The sequence below is a fragment of the Hyaena hyaena genome, unplaced genomic scaffold (genome assembly GCF_003009895.1).
Source record: "Hyaena hyaena isolate Hyena2069 unplaced genomic scaffold, ASM300989v1 scaffold_94, whole genome shotgun sequence".
In the NCBI taxonomy this organism is placed as follows: domain Eukaryota; kingdom Metazoa; phylum Chordata; class Mammalia; order Carnivora; family Hyaenidae; genus Hyaena; species Hyaena hyaena.
The window spans coordinates 2098548-2116516 of NW_024080726.1; the positions used below are offsets into that span (position 1 = coordinate 2098548).

At 58.1% G+C, this 17969-nt stretch overlaps 1 protein-coding gene across 2 annotated transcripts in view; it reads right to left on the reverse strand.

Annotated features, from left to right (window-relative positions):
- Positions 1-1052: 1052 nt before the first annotated feature.
- Positions 1053-17969, reverse strand: part of SPSB1 (splA/ryanodine receptor domain and SOCS box containing 1) — a 68226-nt gene continuing 51309 nt past the window's right edge. For both annotated transcript variants that reach the window (XM_039235029.1, XM_039235030.1), the window contains 2 exons: positions 11922-12764; positions 1053-3089 (listed from right to left, as the gene is read on the reverse strand). In XM_039235029.1, the coding sequence (XP_039090960.1) occupies positions 2962-3089; positions 11922-12764 (971 nt within the window). In that variant the 3' untranslated portion in view covers positions 1053-2961. The remainder of the gene's footprint in view (positions 3090-11921; positions 12765-17969) is intronic.

Here is a 17969-nt window from a genome sequence, read left to right on the forward strand (position 1 = left end):
TGTGAGGACTGCCATTTGATGGAGGCTCATCCAAGGGCACGCGGTGAGGGGGAGTCAGAGCCAATATCTGAACCCAGGTCTGACTCAGGAGTCCCTGTGCTCGTTGCCGGGACAACCCACCGACACACTGAAAGAATTTCCTTTCCTCAGCAACTTGCCCAGAAAAAGAGCTGATACAGTCGCAAACAGTGGTCCCCAAATTCTCTTAGGCAAGGTCACTCGGGGAGTTCGAGAACGCTGCAGATCCCTGGCCTGGCCCCAGAAACGATCCGGTTCATCTCAGGCAAGGGCTCTGAGAAAACGTGCGTTTTAGCCAATACCTCCCATGTGATGCCGGTGCAGGTAGTCCGAGGAGAGCTGGCCAGGCGGCTGCCAGGGGAAGGGACACGGGACTTTGGTCCTAAGGGTCTTGGGGCCTCAGACCAGGGCACTTTGCACAGCACCACGAGATCCTGACAGGCCCACAGGCAGCTGAAATGCTTTCTTGCCAAATCTTTGGAAACCAGTCAGGACATGTGATCCTATCTAGTCAGTTTCTTGAGTATTCACGGATCCCTCGCCGATCCTCTGAATAAGCCTGAATCTCCTGTCTTCTCTGCTAGGGGATGAGGGGGGTGCCCCGCGCTCAGCAGCCCGCAGGACAGGTTCTCAGAGAAGGTTCATCGGCATCATGAACGCTGGGCACCGGGGGACAAAGGGGAGCGTGCAGAGCCTGGGCTCACATCCTGCCCCTTACAAAGCCCACGGTGTCAACTCAGTGTAGGACTCGGATGAGCTAGAGGCTCTCCCTGAGGAGCAGAATCCTTTCTATCAGGCGCAGAAAGTCTTGGTCTGGGCCGCAGGCTCACAGACTCCTGAGAAGGGTTGAGGACTTTCTAGGATCACCTCTCTAGGACTCTCCTCCTCACTGGGGCCCTGGTGGGCATCCCACCCTCTGCCAAAGGGTCCTGGGGATTACCTTAGCATCTACTGAGAACTGTACGTGTGCAGGGAGGGCCTGGCCACAACCCCTTACGCTTCCCCCGAGGCACAGAGAGGGACTCAAACGTGGCTCTGTATTTTAATAAACTTTCCTTTATTAGGTTACTGACTATTATTAACCATCATAAAATAGAACAGGAGTTTCAAAACTGTACAGGTCACAAGGTTCTAGGCTGGGAGGAAAGAAGGGTGGGGCAGGGGTTTGGAAAGCCGGGGACAGAGGTGCAGAGAAATGACGAAGAGTCCGCAGTTCATCCAGCGCCGGTGGGGGACAGCTGGGTCCAGGCGGCGAGGCTGGGCTCTGCAGAAGTAAAACTCTCTTGTGTGCAACATTCGTGAGAACATGACCCACCTCGAAATGGGAGTGAGGAAAAGTCTTTAAAAGCCTTCCAGGTAAGGTTTCCTCCCCCCTCCCCCTGCCCTTGGAAAAAAACCCAAAATAATAAGGGGGTAATTTACATTCCTCACCCAGACTTGGTACCAATTTTGTGCTTTAAAAAAATACTCCGTTGGAAGACTTTTTTTTTTTTAAAGGTACCCTACAGCAGCTGTTTAAAACATAATTCTTAAAGACAAATATATATGTATATATATTAAACATTTAAACAAATAAAGTCATCTATTGTACCTGTACAGAAATGAACAGAAGTCTGATTGTAAGAGCATTGACTTTGAGATAGAAGGCGGTGAACGCGGTGGCAGGGGCCGGGGGCTGCTACGTGGGGGGGCTGTGGCAGGGCACTAGTGACCCTCCTCTGCTGGCTGCCCCGTCCCGCCCCGCCCTGCACCTCGTGTGGCTCTGGGGGGTCGTGATGAGCTGAGACTGTTCCACTTGGGCGCAGAGTCCAGAGAGGGGCACTAAGTGGGGGCCTGTGCTGGCTTCCGGGGAGGGGGGGCGGGGCACGACCTCACCGAGGTCTCCCCAGGTTTCTGCCCTTGGTTTCTCTGGGGAAGGAGATCCACTCAGCCTCCCTTCCTGGTTCCGGCTCTGGGAGGGCCAGAGCCACTGAGGACGCACGTGGGAAATCTCAGCTAGGAAAGGAAAAGCAGAAGCAGCACCGCCCTCCCCCAGAAGACTGAAGAAATAAAACCACGTGCAAGATGTACGAGGCCGAGCGGTGAGTGGCTAGCTGGACAGACACAGGGAGCTGCCACAGCCCTTGCGGACGGGTCCCCCGAGATTCTCATAGTGCACGTGAGGCTAATGTTCCCTGCAGGGCGTGCTCGGGAACTTGGAGCAGAGCCCCCCCGGAAACTGTGGCTCCAAAGCCCCAGAGACACCCCCATGCCCAGGTGAGGACACACCACAGACACAGCCCGACGAGAGGGGCGGGTGAGGTACACACATATCCCAGGGAGGGGCAGGTGGGAGAAACGCAACAGGACACTCCAGAGAGAAGGTACTGGAACAAGGTTTCCTTTCTAAGTGGAATAAATAAATGGCTTCTGTTATTGTTAAAAGAATAAATACAGGGTTACCGAGGGACCGACGGCCGGAGCTGATGCTGGGCGCTCAGGTGCCGGCGGAAGGTCCAGTCTTGGCATGCGTCTGCCTCGGTGTCCGTGGGGAGTTTCTGACGCCCTGAGCGTTGTCTGCCGTGGCACGGCCCACCGGCCTCAGCGCCAGCCCTCATCCGAGCACCTGTCAGCAGCCCTGGGATCTGCGCTTGGCACTGGGACCCAGTGGGTGGTGGGGGTGCCCCACGCCACCCCGAGGGCAGATCAGAGCTCAGCGCAGGGCTTCCTGGGAGTCTGTTCTAAGTGTCCTTTTCCAAAGAGGGACCTCCTACGGCATGCAGGGGGCTTCTGCCAACGTCAGGACGGGGACAGAGGAGCCCGGCTCGAGCAGTCCGTGTCCGGCAAGGGGACCAGGAGGACGAAGAGGAAGAGCAGGGACTTCCTCCCGCGGCCAGATGCCAGGCGGCAGCTCGGTGAGGCGGTGCCAGGCGGCTGCGGTGCTGGCGACGCGGGGCTAGAACGTCACTGGTAGAGGAGGTAAGCCTTGAGGGAGGCGGGCAGCGGCAGCGCGTGGATCTCGCCCAGACGCTCCTTCCCCAGGGCCAGGCGCACGGAGCGGCGACAGAGATCCATGAGTGGCAGGGGCTCGGCTGCGGGGACAGAGCGAGGACAGCAGGTTAGTGCAGCTCTGGAAGGCTCCGGAAGGCTCCGGAACGAACGGTGCTCAGGACGATGGCAGTGCTATCATGTTAGTTCGTGATGAGACCATTCTACATCTTAAGTCAACCGTTAATAGCTGACACGGAGAACCTGCCTGGGCGGCTGCCTTGGTGACCCCTCCACCGACACCATCTCCCTTAAGGGTTTATTATTTATTTTTATGTTTTAGACGCAGCCCGATACTTTGGTTCTTTTTTTTTTTTTTAAGTTTATCTATTTTGAGAAGGAGACAGAGAGAGGGCAAGTGGGGGAGGGGCAGAGAGAGAGGGAGGAGAGAGAATTTCAAGCAGGCTCTGTGTCATCATTGTGGAGCCTGATGTGGGGCTCAATCTCATGAAGCATGAGATCGTGCCCTGAGCTGAGATCAAGAATCAGATGCTTAACCAACGGAGCCACCCAGGCACCCCTCCCCTAATGGTTTATTATGGTTTGCTATGAGGGGCTTAACAAGCACACAGGGACGCATCATTACCATCAGCCCCATTTTACAGATGAGGACACTGAGGGATAGAGAGTCCAAATAACTCGGCGCAGGTCACGGTGCTGGTGGGAGATGCAGCGGGGTCAGAACCCAGGCCCTCCCTGCTCTGACCCACTGGACGAGCAGTAGCCTTCACTGCGTGACTGTCTGGGCACACGGAAGCCAGCCCTTCCCCACACGTGCCCCGGCCCCAGACCCCATGCAGGCGTTCAGGAAGAGAATATTCTAGGTGAGCCCCACGCTCGTGGGTCCTGCAGCCATCCCCTGCTCACTGCTGAAGGCACCGAAGCAGGGGGGCCTAACATGCCAGGTTACAGTCTGGGGTTCAAAGCCAGGCCATCCAGGCTCAACAACCACATCCTTAGGCAGCAGACCATGTAAGATGTAAGAAACGCTGGCCCGAGGAGACACGCTACAGGAGGCCCAGCCACCCCAGCCTGTAGACGCAGTGTCTACAGAAAGCCTCGGTCCTAGCTCTTCCTTCCGCCCGACAGAGTGGAGCTGAGAGCCCTGGCAAGGCAGAGCGGGAACGTCAGCCCAGAGCCCAGCTTCCACAGTCGGGACCCCACGACTGCCCCAGCCACCGCCAGGGCATCTCAGCTGGCTGCCAGGGAAACTGAGGCAGGGGCTCGCGGCAGTGCTGCCTCAGGCACCCGGATTTGAGAGGGACCTCTGGCTACAGCCTGAAGGAGCACTTCTGTCCTGTGTCCCCAGACAGCCCGGGACCTGTCTTCCCAGGGGAAGCCTGTGTGCTCCAGAAGGTGTGTGACAGTCGCTCGCTGCCAGGTCCTGGAGGCGGCCGGGGGCACAGTGGGCCTCGCTCTCCCTGCCTCCCCGGAAATGACTCTTCCTGGCTCTCCTCCCGGAAGCAAGGTGAAGGTGCAGGTGAGCCCACTTGGAGGTGCTCAGGGCCGGCCCATGGCGTCCCCGACGTGGGAAGAGCCGAAGCGACCGCATCCGGGCTCCATCCAGGGTCTCCCCTTGACACCAAGACTCCTCTGTGACCAAAACAACTGAGAAAGCCCTGCATTTCCCGTGAGAGCCCCTTCCCCCAATGAGAAGTGGATCACAGCTCTCCGACGTCCGTGACTGTGTCTCAGATTATGAAAAAGAACGTTAAAAAAACCCAAGTGTTGAAGAGCAAACCCTACTTCCGGAGGCGCTGGGGGAGTCTGGGGGTGACTGTTGATGAGTACGGGTTCCCTTCGGGGAGATGGAAGTGTTCTAGAACCGATCACAGTGACGACTGCACAACCGTGAACGTACCAGACCACGGACTCCTACGCTCGACATGTGGGATCTGGACAGCCCGTGGATTACACGGCAATAGAGCTGTTATTAAAATGAGAGTAAGTCTTGGGCTCGATAAGACATTTACTAAACTCCTGGCTCGAAGACAAGCGACTCCCACGGGTGGCCAGCCGCAGCTCGGCGGGAGAAGGGACTATGGTAAGCGTTTTTCATGAAAAGCTTTGTCCGTTCCTGGACGGCGCAGGATGATTACGCGGAGCCCTGCCTGGAGGCAGGAAAATGCAGTAAATGATCTCCCGCCATTTGGGGGTCAAGCAACCCAGGCTCCCCAGGGAGCAGGGCCGGTTTCTCCCGCCTGCAAGCCCACAGGGCCTGGAGTCCCCCTGTCCATCCCGTGCCAGTGGCCTCACATCTGGCTCCTCACTTCTGCCCTACACGGCAGCCTGACCTCGAGTAGACCACTCCCTCGGCCTGGGCCTCAGTTTCCCCATCTGCAATCCAGACCAGATGCTTCCCAGAGTCTCCTCCAGCTGAGATTCTGACGGCCACAAATGTCTCCCGGTGGCTCTTCCCCTGGACGCGCCGAGGGGCCCTTCCGTGGACCGACTGGGGGATTTCGGTGGCCCTTGCTCTCCTCCACTCAGGAGCTCTCTCCCCCTGCCCCCATCGGGCCAGCCCTTCTCCCTCCAGGATGCGGCTCAGCCCCATGGGGAGGCCAAGGGGCTTCCCCTGGTGGCTGAAGGTCCTTGAGAAAGTATTAAGAGCCCTTGAATGTGGCCAGAGGGCCATGCAGGGCTGCGGAGGGAAGATGGAGGGCGTTCCCACCACACCCTCTTAGCTTCACGGTGTCCACGGCATCCCACGGGGACCATCACTGAGAAATGTGTCTTAACAGCAGAGCCTTATTTTCGGTGACAGCCTACCTGACGTTAACATCCCAGCACCCGCGGCGGCCGTGGCTGCGGGGCACGTGTCCTGCGGCTGGCACGGGGGCAGCGGGCTCAGGGGGTGAGAGCCGAGGGCTAGAAGGTGAAAATACACCCAGGCCCGGCCTGCTCTGCAGTCTGGCTTGCTGTAGGCCCACGTGAGGAGGAAGGTCCAGGTGGCCCCCTGCAGTAGAACCCAGGGGGCCGAGGGCCTACGTCCACCTCCTCCTACCCCCACCGAAAGTGACGCTGGGGAGCCTCCTCGGCCGGCCCATCTTTGGACCACACTGAATGGAGGAGCTGTGAAACCGGAAGGGACGTGTCCTTCGGCCCGATCTGCAGGCTGAGCTGCAGCAGTAGCGGCTGACAGAGGCAGTGACGCGTGACGAGCCAAACATATGATCGGTCATCCCAGCATCCCGTGGATGGGTCTGCCCTTGGGGGCCGCGAGTGCACAAACGGGTCACTCCCCCCTGGGTCTTACGTGAGGTCAACGATGATGTATAGGGCCACGGTCTGATGGCTTTCCAATGGCTGGGCACAGACCACGAGTGCACTGGCCACAGAAACAGACGTGGGCACCAGACCATGGAAAATGTCCATCTTGATTTCAGTTGGTCGCTGACGGAACCCAGGAAGGCCTCCAGACTCTGTACCAGCTCCACCCAACAAAGTCAGGTACCCACTCAAGTTCTACCGGGGAAGCTCCCAAGCAGGGAAGGCAAGAGTTTACTTATTTGACGGCCCGAGCAAGGTGCCTTGGCCGCTCTGCGCATCCCCGGGACGCTGAGGTCTCGTCATAAACTTTACATAGTTTGTATGAACGGGAGGGGCGGGCACTGAGCGGGAAGTGAGTTGGGTGCTATTTACGGGAGCAGAAGGTTGAGGAACTGGATGGTCTATGCGCCGGCTTCCACATTTCTAGGAGAAATGTTTACCTGGTGGCCTATCTGAACATGCACGGCCCAGCACGGCGGCCGGGGGCTCTCCTGCTGCCCAGCTCACGCCTCCAGAGCCCAGGGGCTGTGACAGTTCACGGGCTAAATGAATGAGCTGTGGGTGTGGGAGGTCAAGGACAGATGTGCCAGGAAGTGCCCCTGATTCAGCCGCATTCCCCTTCCCACCCGACGCCTCTGCCGCTCCGGTGACCGTTAGCAAGCAGCTAATGGTGGGAATGCTCTGTGAGATGGATTCTAGAAAGTCATGGCTGGACGATGGCCATCCCAGGGCAGGTGTGCATTTCTCCTTAACAGGGAGCAGGTCTTACCGAACAGAAGCAAAACAAAACACCGGCCCCTTGTCCTTGGCAACCAGGGAAGAAGGCTGACACGTGGCTGGGAATGAGGCACCTTTGGTTGCCCGCTCCCCCGACTCTGAGAGCCTGATGTCTTCATGTGGCCAGCCTCTAGGAGGGCCAGGGGTTCTAGAACAAACCCTTCCCTCCCAAGTGGCCTCTCCCCCCCAGAAGGAAAGCCTTCCAGGTTGGGTGATCAGGATCCTTGACCAGGGCACCTCCCCGGAGCCCAGTTGGGATGGGGGTGCAGGAGGGAGCCACCAGCGGGTGGGGCGCCCCGGGAGGGCATCCCGGGAGGCTAGGAGGACACCAGGAAGAGGTGGCCCAGTCAAAAGGCTCCTAAGGAAAAGAGCTGAGCTGCCTCCAAACCACAATCAGGACAGACCTCACCAATTTGAATTGTCTGGGAGCTATGGAAGGGAGTTTGCAAATGCCGAACCACAGGGAAAATGCTTCCTTAGTGGGAGACGCTGTTACAAGCAGTGGGAGTGGGGAGGGCCCATGGGGCAGGGTCTCTCCCTCGGGTGACGGCCAGTCTGAGGCTTGCAAGGAGTTCTTTTCTTTCTGCGTCTCCAGGTGGGGGAGTCGGGGGACCAGGCAGCCCAAGCTGGGCCATGTCTCCCCAGTACAATGTCCAGCTCCACCCCTTCGCCCCAGGAAAGAGGAAGGTGAGACCACAGCCCCTCTGGCTGCGTCAGCCCCAGAAGGTCTCAAGGCTCAAGGAGTCAGAACAAGTGGGCTGTGGTCAGAGGCGGCTGGACAGCGGGGAGGTCACGCAGGGGCAGGAGGCTGGGAGAGCAGCAGCGAGCACAGCAGCAACTTTGGCTGACCGGCTCCGCAAACCGCTCGCTGCTCCCTGCTGAGGTCAGGGCCGGGTGGCTGGGGTGGGGAGGGGTGGGGAGGGAGGGCACAGACAACTTCCCAGATGAACAGGTCAGACCGCCCCAGAGGTTGTATGTGACCCTGACAAGATGTATCTGGCCAGGCCTGCCTGCTGCCCGTCACGCTCTGCTCCCACCACGGACCAGGGACCCGGGCTGCCATGACAGTCCCCCGTCCTCAGCTGCCTCGGACGGTAAAGCATACCCTCCTGGTAGAAGACTTAGGCGCCCTTTGACCTCACCCAAAGAGCACCCCATCTCAGTGCCGTCTCACCTTCCCCTCAGGTGGCAGGTAGCACGGAGGTCTCCTGGGAACGATCTAGAATTTCTACCTCCACATCTACAGTGAGAAGAGTGCCCCCCACCCTGCTCTAAGTTCAGAACCACCTGGATCCTCAGAACATGGCCCTCTTGGATACAGCATTTTGCAGATGTAATTAGCTAAGGTAAGGTCGTGCTGGAATAGGGTGGGCCCTGAATCCAATGGCTGGTGGGCCAATAAGATGAGGAGAGACATAGGGGGCCATGTGGTGATGGAGGCAGAGACGGAGGAATGTGTCCACAGTGAGGACAGTCATCAACCAGACGAAGCCAGGAGGGAGGCCTGGGAAGGGCGCTCTTCAGAGGACCCAACCCTGGGCACCTCGATTTTGGACATCTGGCCTCCGGAACTGTGTGAGATTACATTCTGGTGGTTGAAGCACCCATCGGACATACCACCCTGCCTGTTCCTCTTCTGACCCTCCCCCCACCCCAACCCTAACGACTTCCATCAAGGTCACCAGGGATGGCCTTGTTGCTGAAGCTGATGGACGACTCTCAGCCATCACCGTACCGGACCTGGCATCTCCTCGTCCTTCCTAAAGTCCTTTCTTCACTTGTTGTCCAGGAAACTGCTCTCCCCTCAAGCCCCATGGCCGCTCCGCCTCCTCTCCCCTCTGTCCACCTGACCCCGAAACATCGACACGCCCCAGGGCCCGGCCTCAGCCCTGCCTGCTCCCTCCCTAGGCGAGCTCATCCAGGGATCTCAGCTTCACACACCGTCACAGCCATGGGTGACTGTCACACCCACCTTGTCTTCAGACAGAGCCACCTCTGTGTGCGTCTAGCGTCTCAAGCTTACGCTCCCCACCCTGGCCCCAGCGCCGGTCACCTCTCCCCTGGACATGTCACGGCTCCTCCCTGCCTCCCAGCGGCCACTCTTGCCCCCACGGTTCACTTTTGTGCAGCAGCCAGAGTGGTCCTTCTGGGGCACGAGGTGCTCCCGGTACAGAACCGAGGAGTGGGTGTGCGGGTGAGGCTGCCATTTACCCTATTCTGTGGGTGTGTCTGGCTGCTGGTGCTACACCAGCCTCACGGGTTTTCCTATCTGTATCCTCCAAACTCAGCTGGGTGTGCAGAACGGGGCCCATGCACAATGGACTGGGACTGTGGAAGTCGAGAGGGAAGGGCGCCCCGGTATTGCTCGGCACCGCAACCCGGTAACCAAAGAGTTCAGGGGACCGATCGCAGCTGCAGACTCACGAGCCAACCCAACTTTTTACCCAGACCTCTTCCTCTTGCCTTTGAACTTCCCTGATGCTGCCTTCACGGAGGCGGACTTGACGCCTGGCCTCCTGTCTCCTAGTCCGACTGCCTCTCAAGTGAACCCTTCCGTCGCTGCGGCCTGGATGCCCCCGGGATGGTCTTTGCTGCCTCTGGGGGAGGCACACTTGGCTTCAGCTTCGGCACCGCATTTCCGGGGAGGGAGGTGTCCTCACCGTTAATCACGAGAACCCCAGGTGAGCTCCGGCCACCTCGTACTTGGGAGTCTCCACCCAAGACCCTGTTGGCAAGTGTAGCTCTCAGCAACGCATTGCCATGCCCGTGCCCCACTCCGCTCGACCCTTGAACACTTCCCCAGCAAGAAGATCACAGAAGTGTCCGACGTCCCACCTGACCCAGAGCTAACAAGACATCCATTTATAAGATGCCTGTCTGGGCCTCCAGGACACTTTGGGGCCTCGCCCTGACTCCACAGAGGGTTAGCTCTGGCTGAGTGTGCCCTGACTTGCCACGGTGAACAGGCTGGTCCCCTCTGGGCCACTGGGGGGGGGGGGTGTCTGCGTCCTGTGTTAGAGCTGGCTGTGGGGACAGTGGGACCCTGAAAACGCACAACACGGATGGCCCTCTTCCTGGAGGGCATGGGGGCGGGACTGCTCTGTGGAGACCAAGAGCCCCAGTGACCTGGCAACACGGAGGAGGGGAGGCAATTCATTCATCCATCTGGCTGCACAGAGTGGGTATGGAACGACCTGGGGCTGTGGTCACCCTTCCGCCAGGGCCAGAGCTCCCGAGATCCTAGGTGCAGGGCAGGATGTGCCAGATTCTGCCAGTCCCTGTCCATCCGGGCCCAGGCAGATTTGGCTGCAGACTTTCTACTGTGGAGACAGACTCACAGAACTTGCTCTGCTAGTTCCCTAGACCGGGTCTGAGAGAACATCCGGGAGGAGGTTACCTGCTGGACGAACACCTGACTGCTCCTATTGGGAGCCCATGACCTAGGGGTACCAGGTTGCACAGGTGAGTTCATTGCCATCACCCAGCCAAAGCCAGGGGCAAGGAGCGAGGGAGAGAGGGGCGGTGGAGGCTTAAAGCTTACCTCTGCTTTGTGTCCCTGGATATTCTCTCTGGTATCTTCCAAGGCTGAGGTAGGGAAGGGGCATGGGAGAAGCTGAAGGTCTGGAGGCAGCATGAGCAGGGTAAGCATTTGTGCTTCTGACCCCAGCAGGGGCTTTCCTGACTGCTCACCCGGCCTAAGGGGTGGGGTTAGATCTTGGGGTGCCAGGCCAAACTTGCCCCTTAAAAATGGCCAGCACATGGGTGGGCAAAGCTTTCTGTATCACCCCCTTTTTAGGGGTGGGGTTTGCAGATGGTAGAAGGGGCCCAGGAGAGAGTGAGGGCCAAGCATGGGGATGGACAGTTCTGGAACTCTGGGACCTCCTGCCACCATGGGGTCCCAGCCACAAAGCCACCCATAGAACCTTCTCCACTCCCTAAACTAGGATGACAGTGTTGCCACATGTGGGCTATTCTCACATGTGGTCTGAGAAAGGCCACTGCCTTTTCCAAAGGACCAGTGGAAATCACTGCTGATTCAGCCTGCTTCTAATCCACATGGTCCTCCCCAAAGGCCTGACATCCTGACTGAACAAGCCCCTCCAGGGGACTCTGTCCCCAGAGGAACCAGCTCAGAAGACACCAGCACCAGAAGAGAGAGACCCTAAACCTGCCTAATGAGCAAGAGAGGACACTGGCTTTCATTTTTGTAAGAGGTCCTCCTACCCCCAAGACTGCAAACCCCAGCTCAATAATACCCTGGCTACTGTGCTAGAATTTGGCCAACTGCAGATCAAAACTGGAAAAAATGAGCATCTGTGCAGGCATCCATCCATCCATCCACACATCCATCTATTCATCCAACTATCGAACCATCCACTCATCCTTCTATCCATCCATCCATCCATCCATCCATCCATCCATCCATCCATCCATCCACCCATCCACTCACCCATCCATCCATCCATCCACCCACTCACCCACTCATCCATCCATCCACCCATCCATCCACTCATCCACCCATCCACCCACCCACCCGCCATCTATCCACTCATCCATCCATCCATCCATCCATCCATCCATCCATCCATCTATCCACTCATTCATCCATCCACGAGGTGCTATCAGGTAATCTGGCTGACTCCTGCTAGAATTCTTCATGTAAGCAGAGGAAGGCAAGAGTGGCCTCTGAGTATCTGAATACGCTGGGATGTCTACCTAAAGGCAGTTTAGTTCCAATGACTGTGAACTTTGGCCAGGCCCAGCCAGGACCCCGGGGGCACAAGGAATCCAGGAATGCTGCCACACCGGACAGCACAGAAGACACTTACGGTCGAGGCCATTCAAGTAGCGCATGCGGATCTCACAGTGGCCCCAGACGGCACTCACCACAGGATACAGTTTTTTGCCCTTGAGTCCTCGAAAAGCCACTCCCATGTACTGTCCGTCCACAATGAAGCTCAGGGTCCCGTCATCCATGTCCAGGGCCACGAGGAATGAGTCGGGGACAATAAATGTCTCATCCGGCTCCAAAAAGGCCGGGTACGTTTTGCTCGGCTGGTTTTTGCCGTCATGATAGAGCCGGTTGCGCCCCAAGTCCCAGCCCCAGGACTCGTGGTTATTCCCCACGAGGGTTGTGTACCCCACGGAATGCAGGGGGGCGTCCGCCGTCGCCACGCCCACCACGGCGTGCGTGCCCCGCTGCCTCATGGCCCAAGTGATCTGCCACACGTGCAGCCCACGAGTGTACCCGACTTTGCCCCTGATGGCGTCCGTGCTCTGGGCCACCGGATGCCGGTGGAAGATCAGCTTGTCGTCCTCCTTCACAAAGACGTTGAGCGACCGGTCATTGTTGTTCCATGAGTGGAGCAGCTGGATGTCGTGGGGCACGGGAGGCATGTCCAGCAGCAGGTCCAGGCGGGTGGGCTTGCAGTAGTCGAGGCCCTGGAGCTCCTGCTTCAAGGGCCGGTATGTGGGGTCCCGCATGTCCACAGTCTTGATGCCCCCAGTGACCTTCTGACCCATGTTCGCCTTCGGTTTCACCTTTGCGCGGACTCCCAAGGCAAACTCATCAATCGCGGGCTCGCCTGTCCAGTTTTCCAACGAGGCCCAGACAGAAGTCCCAGGGAAGGTTTCCAGGTGGCCTCTGCAGACCGCGGGGCGCTCGGTGGTGCCTAATGGATGGAAAGAGGAACCGGGGTGAGCGGGGCGTGCGGGAGGAAGGGGAACGCGGTAACCGGGACGTGTCCCAGCAACCCCAGGCCCTGCGCTCCCAGCTCCTCAGATGCAGGGCTCTGGCCCCACGGCTACACTGCCAGGGAGGGGCTGTCTACCAGCAGTCGGCCGGGAAACTTGGGCTCGGGGACCAGGCCTCACTCTCAATGGCGTCGGCTACACGACCCTCTCCAGACACCTTATCACGTTTCCCAGGGCAAAAGGCCAAGTTGGCATGGGTCCTGAAATTGGCCCCGGGGCGGTGGGCATCTTCCTTGGGCAGAGCAAAGGGAAGCTACGTCTCTTCCCTGCTGTCTGGAGGGAAAGTGAAGCCCCGACCAGGTGGCTGAAGCTTCTAGACTCCATTTCCCAGCCCCTCCTCTTTTCTAGCACAGTTGCTTCTAGGGGTCCCTGCTAGGGAAGGGGACCCCGGTGCAGGCGGAAAGCCCACTTGGGGCCTCCTGGCTTGCCGGTCCCTGAGGCTGCAGTGACATCCCCAGCAAGTCCCGTGTCCCTCCTGGGCCGCGGCCACCAGTGACGCCCTTCTCATGGCCCCTGGTCAGGTGAGGATGAAGGCTCTCACCCCCCATCCCCAGGTAGTTCTGGACCAACACTGAGAGTACCGTCACTCTTTTTTTTTTTTTTTTTAATGTTTTATTTATTTCTGAGAGAAGAAGAGAGACACAGTGTGAGCAGGGGAGGGTCAGAGAGACAGGGAGATACAGAATCCGAAACAGGCTCCAGGCTCTGAGCTAGCTGTCAGCACAGAGCCCGATGCGGGGCTTCAACCCACGAACCATGAGATCATGACCTGAGCCGAAGTCGGACGTTTAAACGACTGAGCCACCCAGGCGCCCCGAGGACCGTCACTCTTCCCCAGCGACACCCTTCAACAGCCCATCTGGGGAGGAGGCCCAACTCCGAAACACCTTGTTCCTCCCACTCTGGCTTCACCAGGCCATGGGGTCGGAGGAGAGGCCTCTCTGCATCTGTCCCCTCCTCTCCATTGGCTGTACCGCGAGGACTACGACCAAGGAGGAGGGTCTGATACGTGAGGCGGACTGACCCCCCTTCCCATTCCTGGCCTTGGTGTCCAGCCTTGGCGAAGGGAAAAGAGCATGCCCACTCTGGTTTCCAGAGTCTCCCTCGAGAAAAGCTTCTTTCTGTCATCACAAACCTCCTTGGCCCGTGGAAGGGACTCTTGGCTGTCTGGTCTGGGGGACAGGCTCCTAGGGCCAACCAGATAAGGGAGAAGCAGCCTCCTGGCTAAGTAAATGCAACTGAGTGAGCAACTGGAGGGGCCGGGAGAGGCCATGGTGCCTGGGGTGAAGAGAATCCAAAGGAGCCTGGGGAGGGGGTTCCCGGGGGTTCCCCTCTGCAGGCGGCCCCCAGCTCTTCCACTACGGGAGTGATGGAGCATCGGCAGGGAGATGGGGGCAGGGACCGTGCGGGGGAATCTGGGAGAGGGGGCCACGGGCCTCCCAGTGGGGTGCCTGGAGGCCAGCAGGGCTAGGAGGTGGGGAGGTGTCTGCAGTGGGCCCTGCTGTCTCTCTAGGGTCTCCCCGCTAACCTGGAAGGGCCTCCTTCCCCTGGGACCACGTCTTCAGGGCGGCCAGGCCTCTAGGAGGCTGGCTCTCGGCAGAATAAACGTCCCTGTGCGGGAACACTTGGACCCCCCTCCCGCATCTGAGCGAGCACGCCACGCTTCTCACCCTCCTCTTTCTGGTGCGGGATGGAAGGCTTGTTCATACCCTGACGCATGGTCATTTCTTCAGAGACAAGCTAGGACTTCTTGTGTCAAAAGTGCGCAAAGCTGGTATAGGGCAGAGGAGTCCCTCTGCACCTAGAGGACCACCCTGGCTCTGGAAAGTTCAGTGGACATTGTGACCTGATGTCCTAGATCGCCAATTTCAAGCTTTCAGGCCCACTGAGTCCTGAGATCCATTGAAACCTCCAGGACTCGCCTGTGACCCCAGAGGGGGCACCCGGGTGCTTGCCAGGCTGTGTGGGGGTGGGGGTGGAGAGAGCCAGAGTTCCGGGGTGCAAACATGGTCCTGGTAAGTGCAGAGATCGGGGGCCACCAGGCTGCAGCCTTCCCTGACTGCCCCCCTCTTCCATGTCTCCCCAGGCTCCATCCGAGTATTTCCCTGAGCGGGTCCGGGGCAGTTCTCCAAGTCAGAGTACCCATATCACATCCCTGCTGGGCACCTCCCCCTGGCTGGTGCCCCGTGACCTCTCTGTGCAGGACTCTGGTGGGGACCCAAGTCAGCTCTCTGGAGGACGGGAGGGAGCAGTCCTCAGAGAGCTCATTTCACTGCTTCCTGGAGCACAGCGGCCACTGCCCTTCGGTGGGATCTAGCCCAGCACCTCAGCATTCCCAGGCTGGGCCCAGGTCGGGGAGTCAGGAGGAGGCTGGGGGTCGGGGCGACACTGGGTGGGCAGGACACGTGGGAGAGGAAGGTGGGGAGAAGTCCTTGCAACACATTAATTTAAACCACTTGGAGAGATGGGCATCTGGGTGGCCCAGGTGGTTTAAGCATCCTGACTCTTGGTGTTGGCTCAGGTCATGATCTCACAGTTCGTGAGTTCGAGCCCCATGTTGGCTCTTCACTGGCAGCGCGGAGCCTGCTTGGGATTCTCTCTCCCTCTCTCTCCAAATAAATAAACAGGAAAAAAAAAAAAAAAAAAGAAAGCTCTTTGGAGAGAAATGGGTGGAAATGGAGAATGGGGAAGGTGGAGCTGGGGAAGGGATGGGGGGTAAGAAAGGGAGAGAGGAAGGGAGCTCCCAGGCCTGTGAGCTGAGGCCTGTATACATATGACCCGGGATCAGCAAACTTCTCGTTTAAAGGGCTAGAGAGTTTCAGGCTTTGAGGCCAGGCAGCCTCTGCCAACTGCACAGCTCTGCCTTGTGGCCTGAAAGCAGCCCGGGATGTGCGTCGATAAACGAGCAGCTCTGAGTGCCAATAAAACTTTATGAGAATAAGCTGGTCCCTATTCTTGGCCAAGCTCGGCCAACCTCTGAGCCAGACAAGGGCCCTCGCACATCATCTCGGCTGAAGACGGAGTGCCGCGGTGGGAGGCAGATGTACGTGGGGAGGAATCTGGAGGCCACAAAGTCAGTCCAGCCTCAGAACGAGCCAACAGAAAAGACAGCATAACCTCGGTGGCTGGTCAGGTAGGTGAGACCAGCTCTGAGAGTCCCCGGTTCCAGGCAAGTCCATCTGCACGGCCCTTGTGCTAAGCCCCTACCCTCCTGGGCCAGCAACCCAGGGAACCATCCAAGAGGGAGGGTCCTTTCGGGGGTCCCTGGACCATGTGACGTACAGCAGGGCGAGTCTCTGGGAGGAAGAGGGGTGGCTCCCGTCCAGGGGACACGGCCCACCCACTCTGCTGCTGCTGCTGCTCTGGCCTTCAGAGCCACCCCCAAGTGGTCAACTACCATAGCAACCCTAGAGCCATCCTTGACTCACTTGTCACCTGCCTGTCCCCACCCCGTGTCCAGGCTATGGTCAAAGCTGATGCTTCCTTCTCGTAGACCTGCTGTCCACACCCAGCCACCTCCTTGCCATGCAAAGTCACTGAAGCCATCCGACTGCCCCCCCTTCCTTTCAGTTTTAAATGTGGCCACAGAGATCGGCCCTTCCGTGGGTCTCCAGGAGCCAGTACGGTTCTTCCCCCCAGGCCATGTGCACTTCCCTGCTTTGCTCTCCTCCACCAGTGCTGCCCCCGGGCCTTCCAATCCTGGGGGAGACTCACGCACCTTGGGCCACTGCCTAGGACTCACCCTTAGCCTTCCCGAGGCTCTTTTTGCTTCTGGAACCCTGGGTATCCCGAGCTTAGCTAAGATTCAACTGAGGCAGCGTTCCAGAGAGGACCTGCTACAACTGGCATTTTCACTTTTGCTTTTATGTTATTTTTATTTTCCAGGCTGTGCTCTGCACACTGAACAAAGTTCACTGTTATGCATCTTCTTGGTCACTGCACTCAATCCTATGATGGGCACTGGTCTTGAGCCAAGACCCAAGTGTCTGAAATGTTGAGCAGATCAAATTTAATGTCTCTGTGAAGTCAAACATGTTCTGTGAGCAGCCAGCTGGTAAATATTCTAGGCCTTTCAGATAATTATGTAAACGAACGGGCATGGCTATGTTCCAATAAAACTTTATTGACAAAAAAACCAGACAGGGGGCCAGATTTGGCCCAGAGGCCACAGTTTGCTGACCTCCATTCTAAACCCCCATGCACACTGCGGACGCTATTTCCAAAATGCTCGGACGTGGTGCTGGGGTGCGGGGGAGGGGACAGAGTAACAGAGGCACTGGTTTGGCCTGTGACGCTCCTGCAAATACTGGGCCAAAGAGAGAGTCCTCCCAAACTTCAGGGCAGAACCAGAAGAAGCAGCACAGGCCACAGCTCTGGGATCAGTCCCCTTTCCTGCCTTCCGAGAGGCAAATGCAGATGACCAGGCCTTTCAGGGCCTAAAGCTGTCACAGGAGTGTCAGCTGCTGCCGCCGCCACCCACCAGTCACACGCAGCCTCCGGGGCTAATGAGTGGGAAGGGCGTGCAAGTCCACGCGGTGCTGGGCTGTGGCTCTTTCGTTCTCTCTGCGGGAGTTCTCGTTCACAAAGCTCATACGCACAGGGCGCCTGGGGGGCTCAGTCGGTTAAGGATCTGACTCTTGGTTTTGGCTCAGGTCATGATCTTGCGGTTTCATGAGTTTAAGTCCCGCATCGGGCTCTGCAGCCGGCAGTGCAGAGCCTGCTTGGGGATTCTCTTTCTCTCTCTGCCCATCCCCCACTCACACTATCTCTGTCTCTATCAAAATAAATAAATTGATAATAATAAAATAAAAGCTCATACACACATTAGCACAGGGCACAAATGCAGCAGGGGAGCAAGAATGCACGCAGACCTATAAACACACACACACAGCTGTGTGCACGCGCATTTCAACGGAAGCAAAGTAAAATATGCTCAAAGGGGCTCTGACCGTAGCTCTATTCTTGCCGGGGCTGGGGAGGCGACAAGTCATTCTGGGTTGGGAACTCCTGGCAACGTTATTTTTCTACAGGTAAAATCAGATTAAAGATCAAACAGAGTCAAGGGAGAAAACTAACCGAAAAAGGGTGGGTTGAAAAGCCTGCGAGGGAAAGGGCCCTCTTTA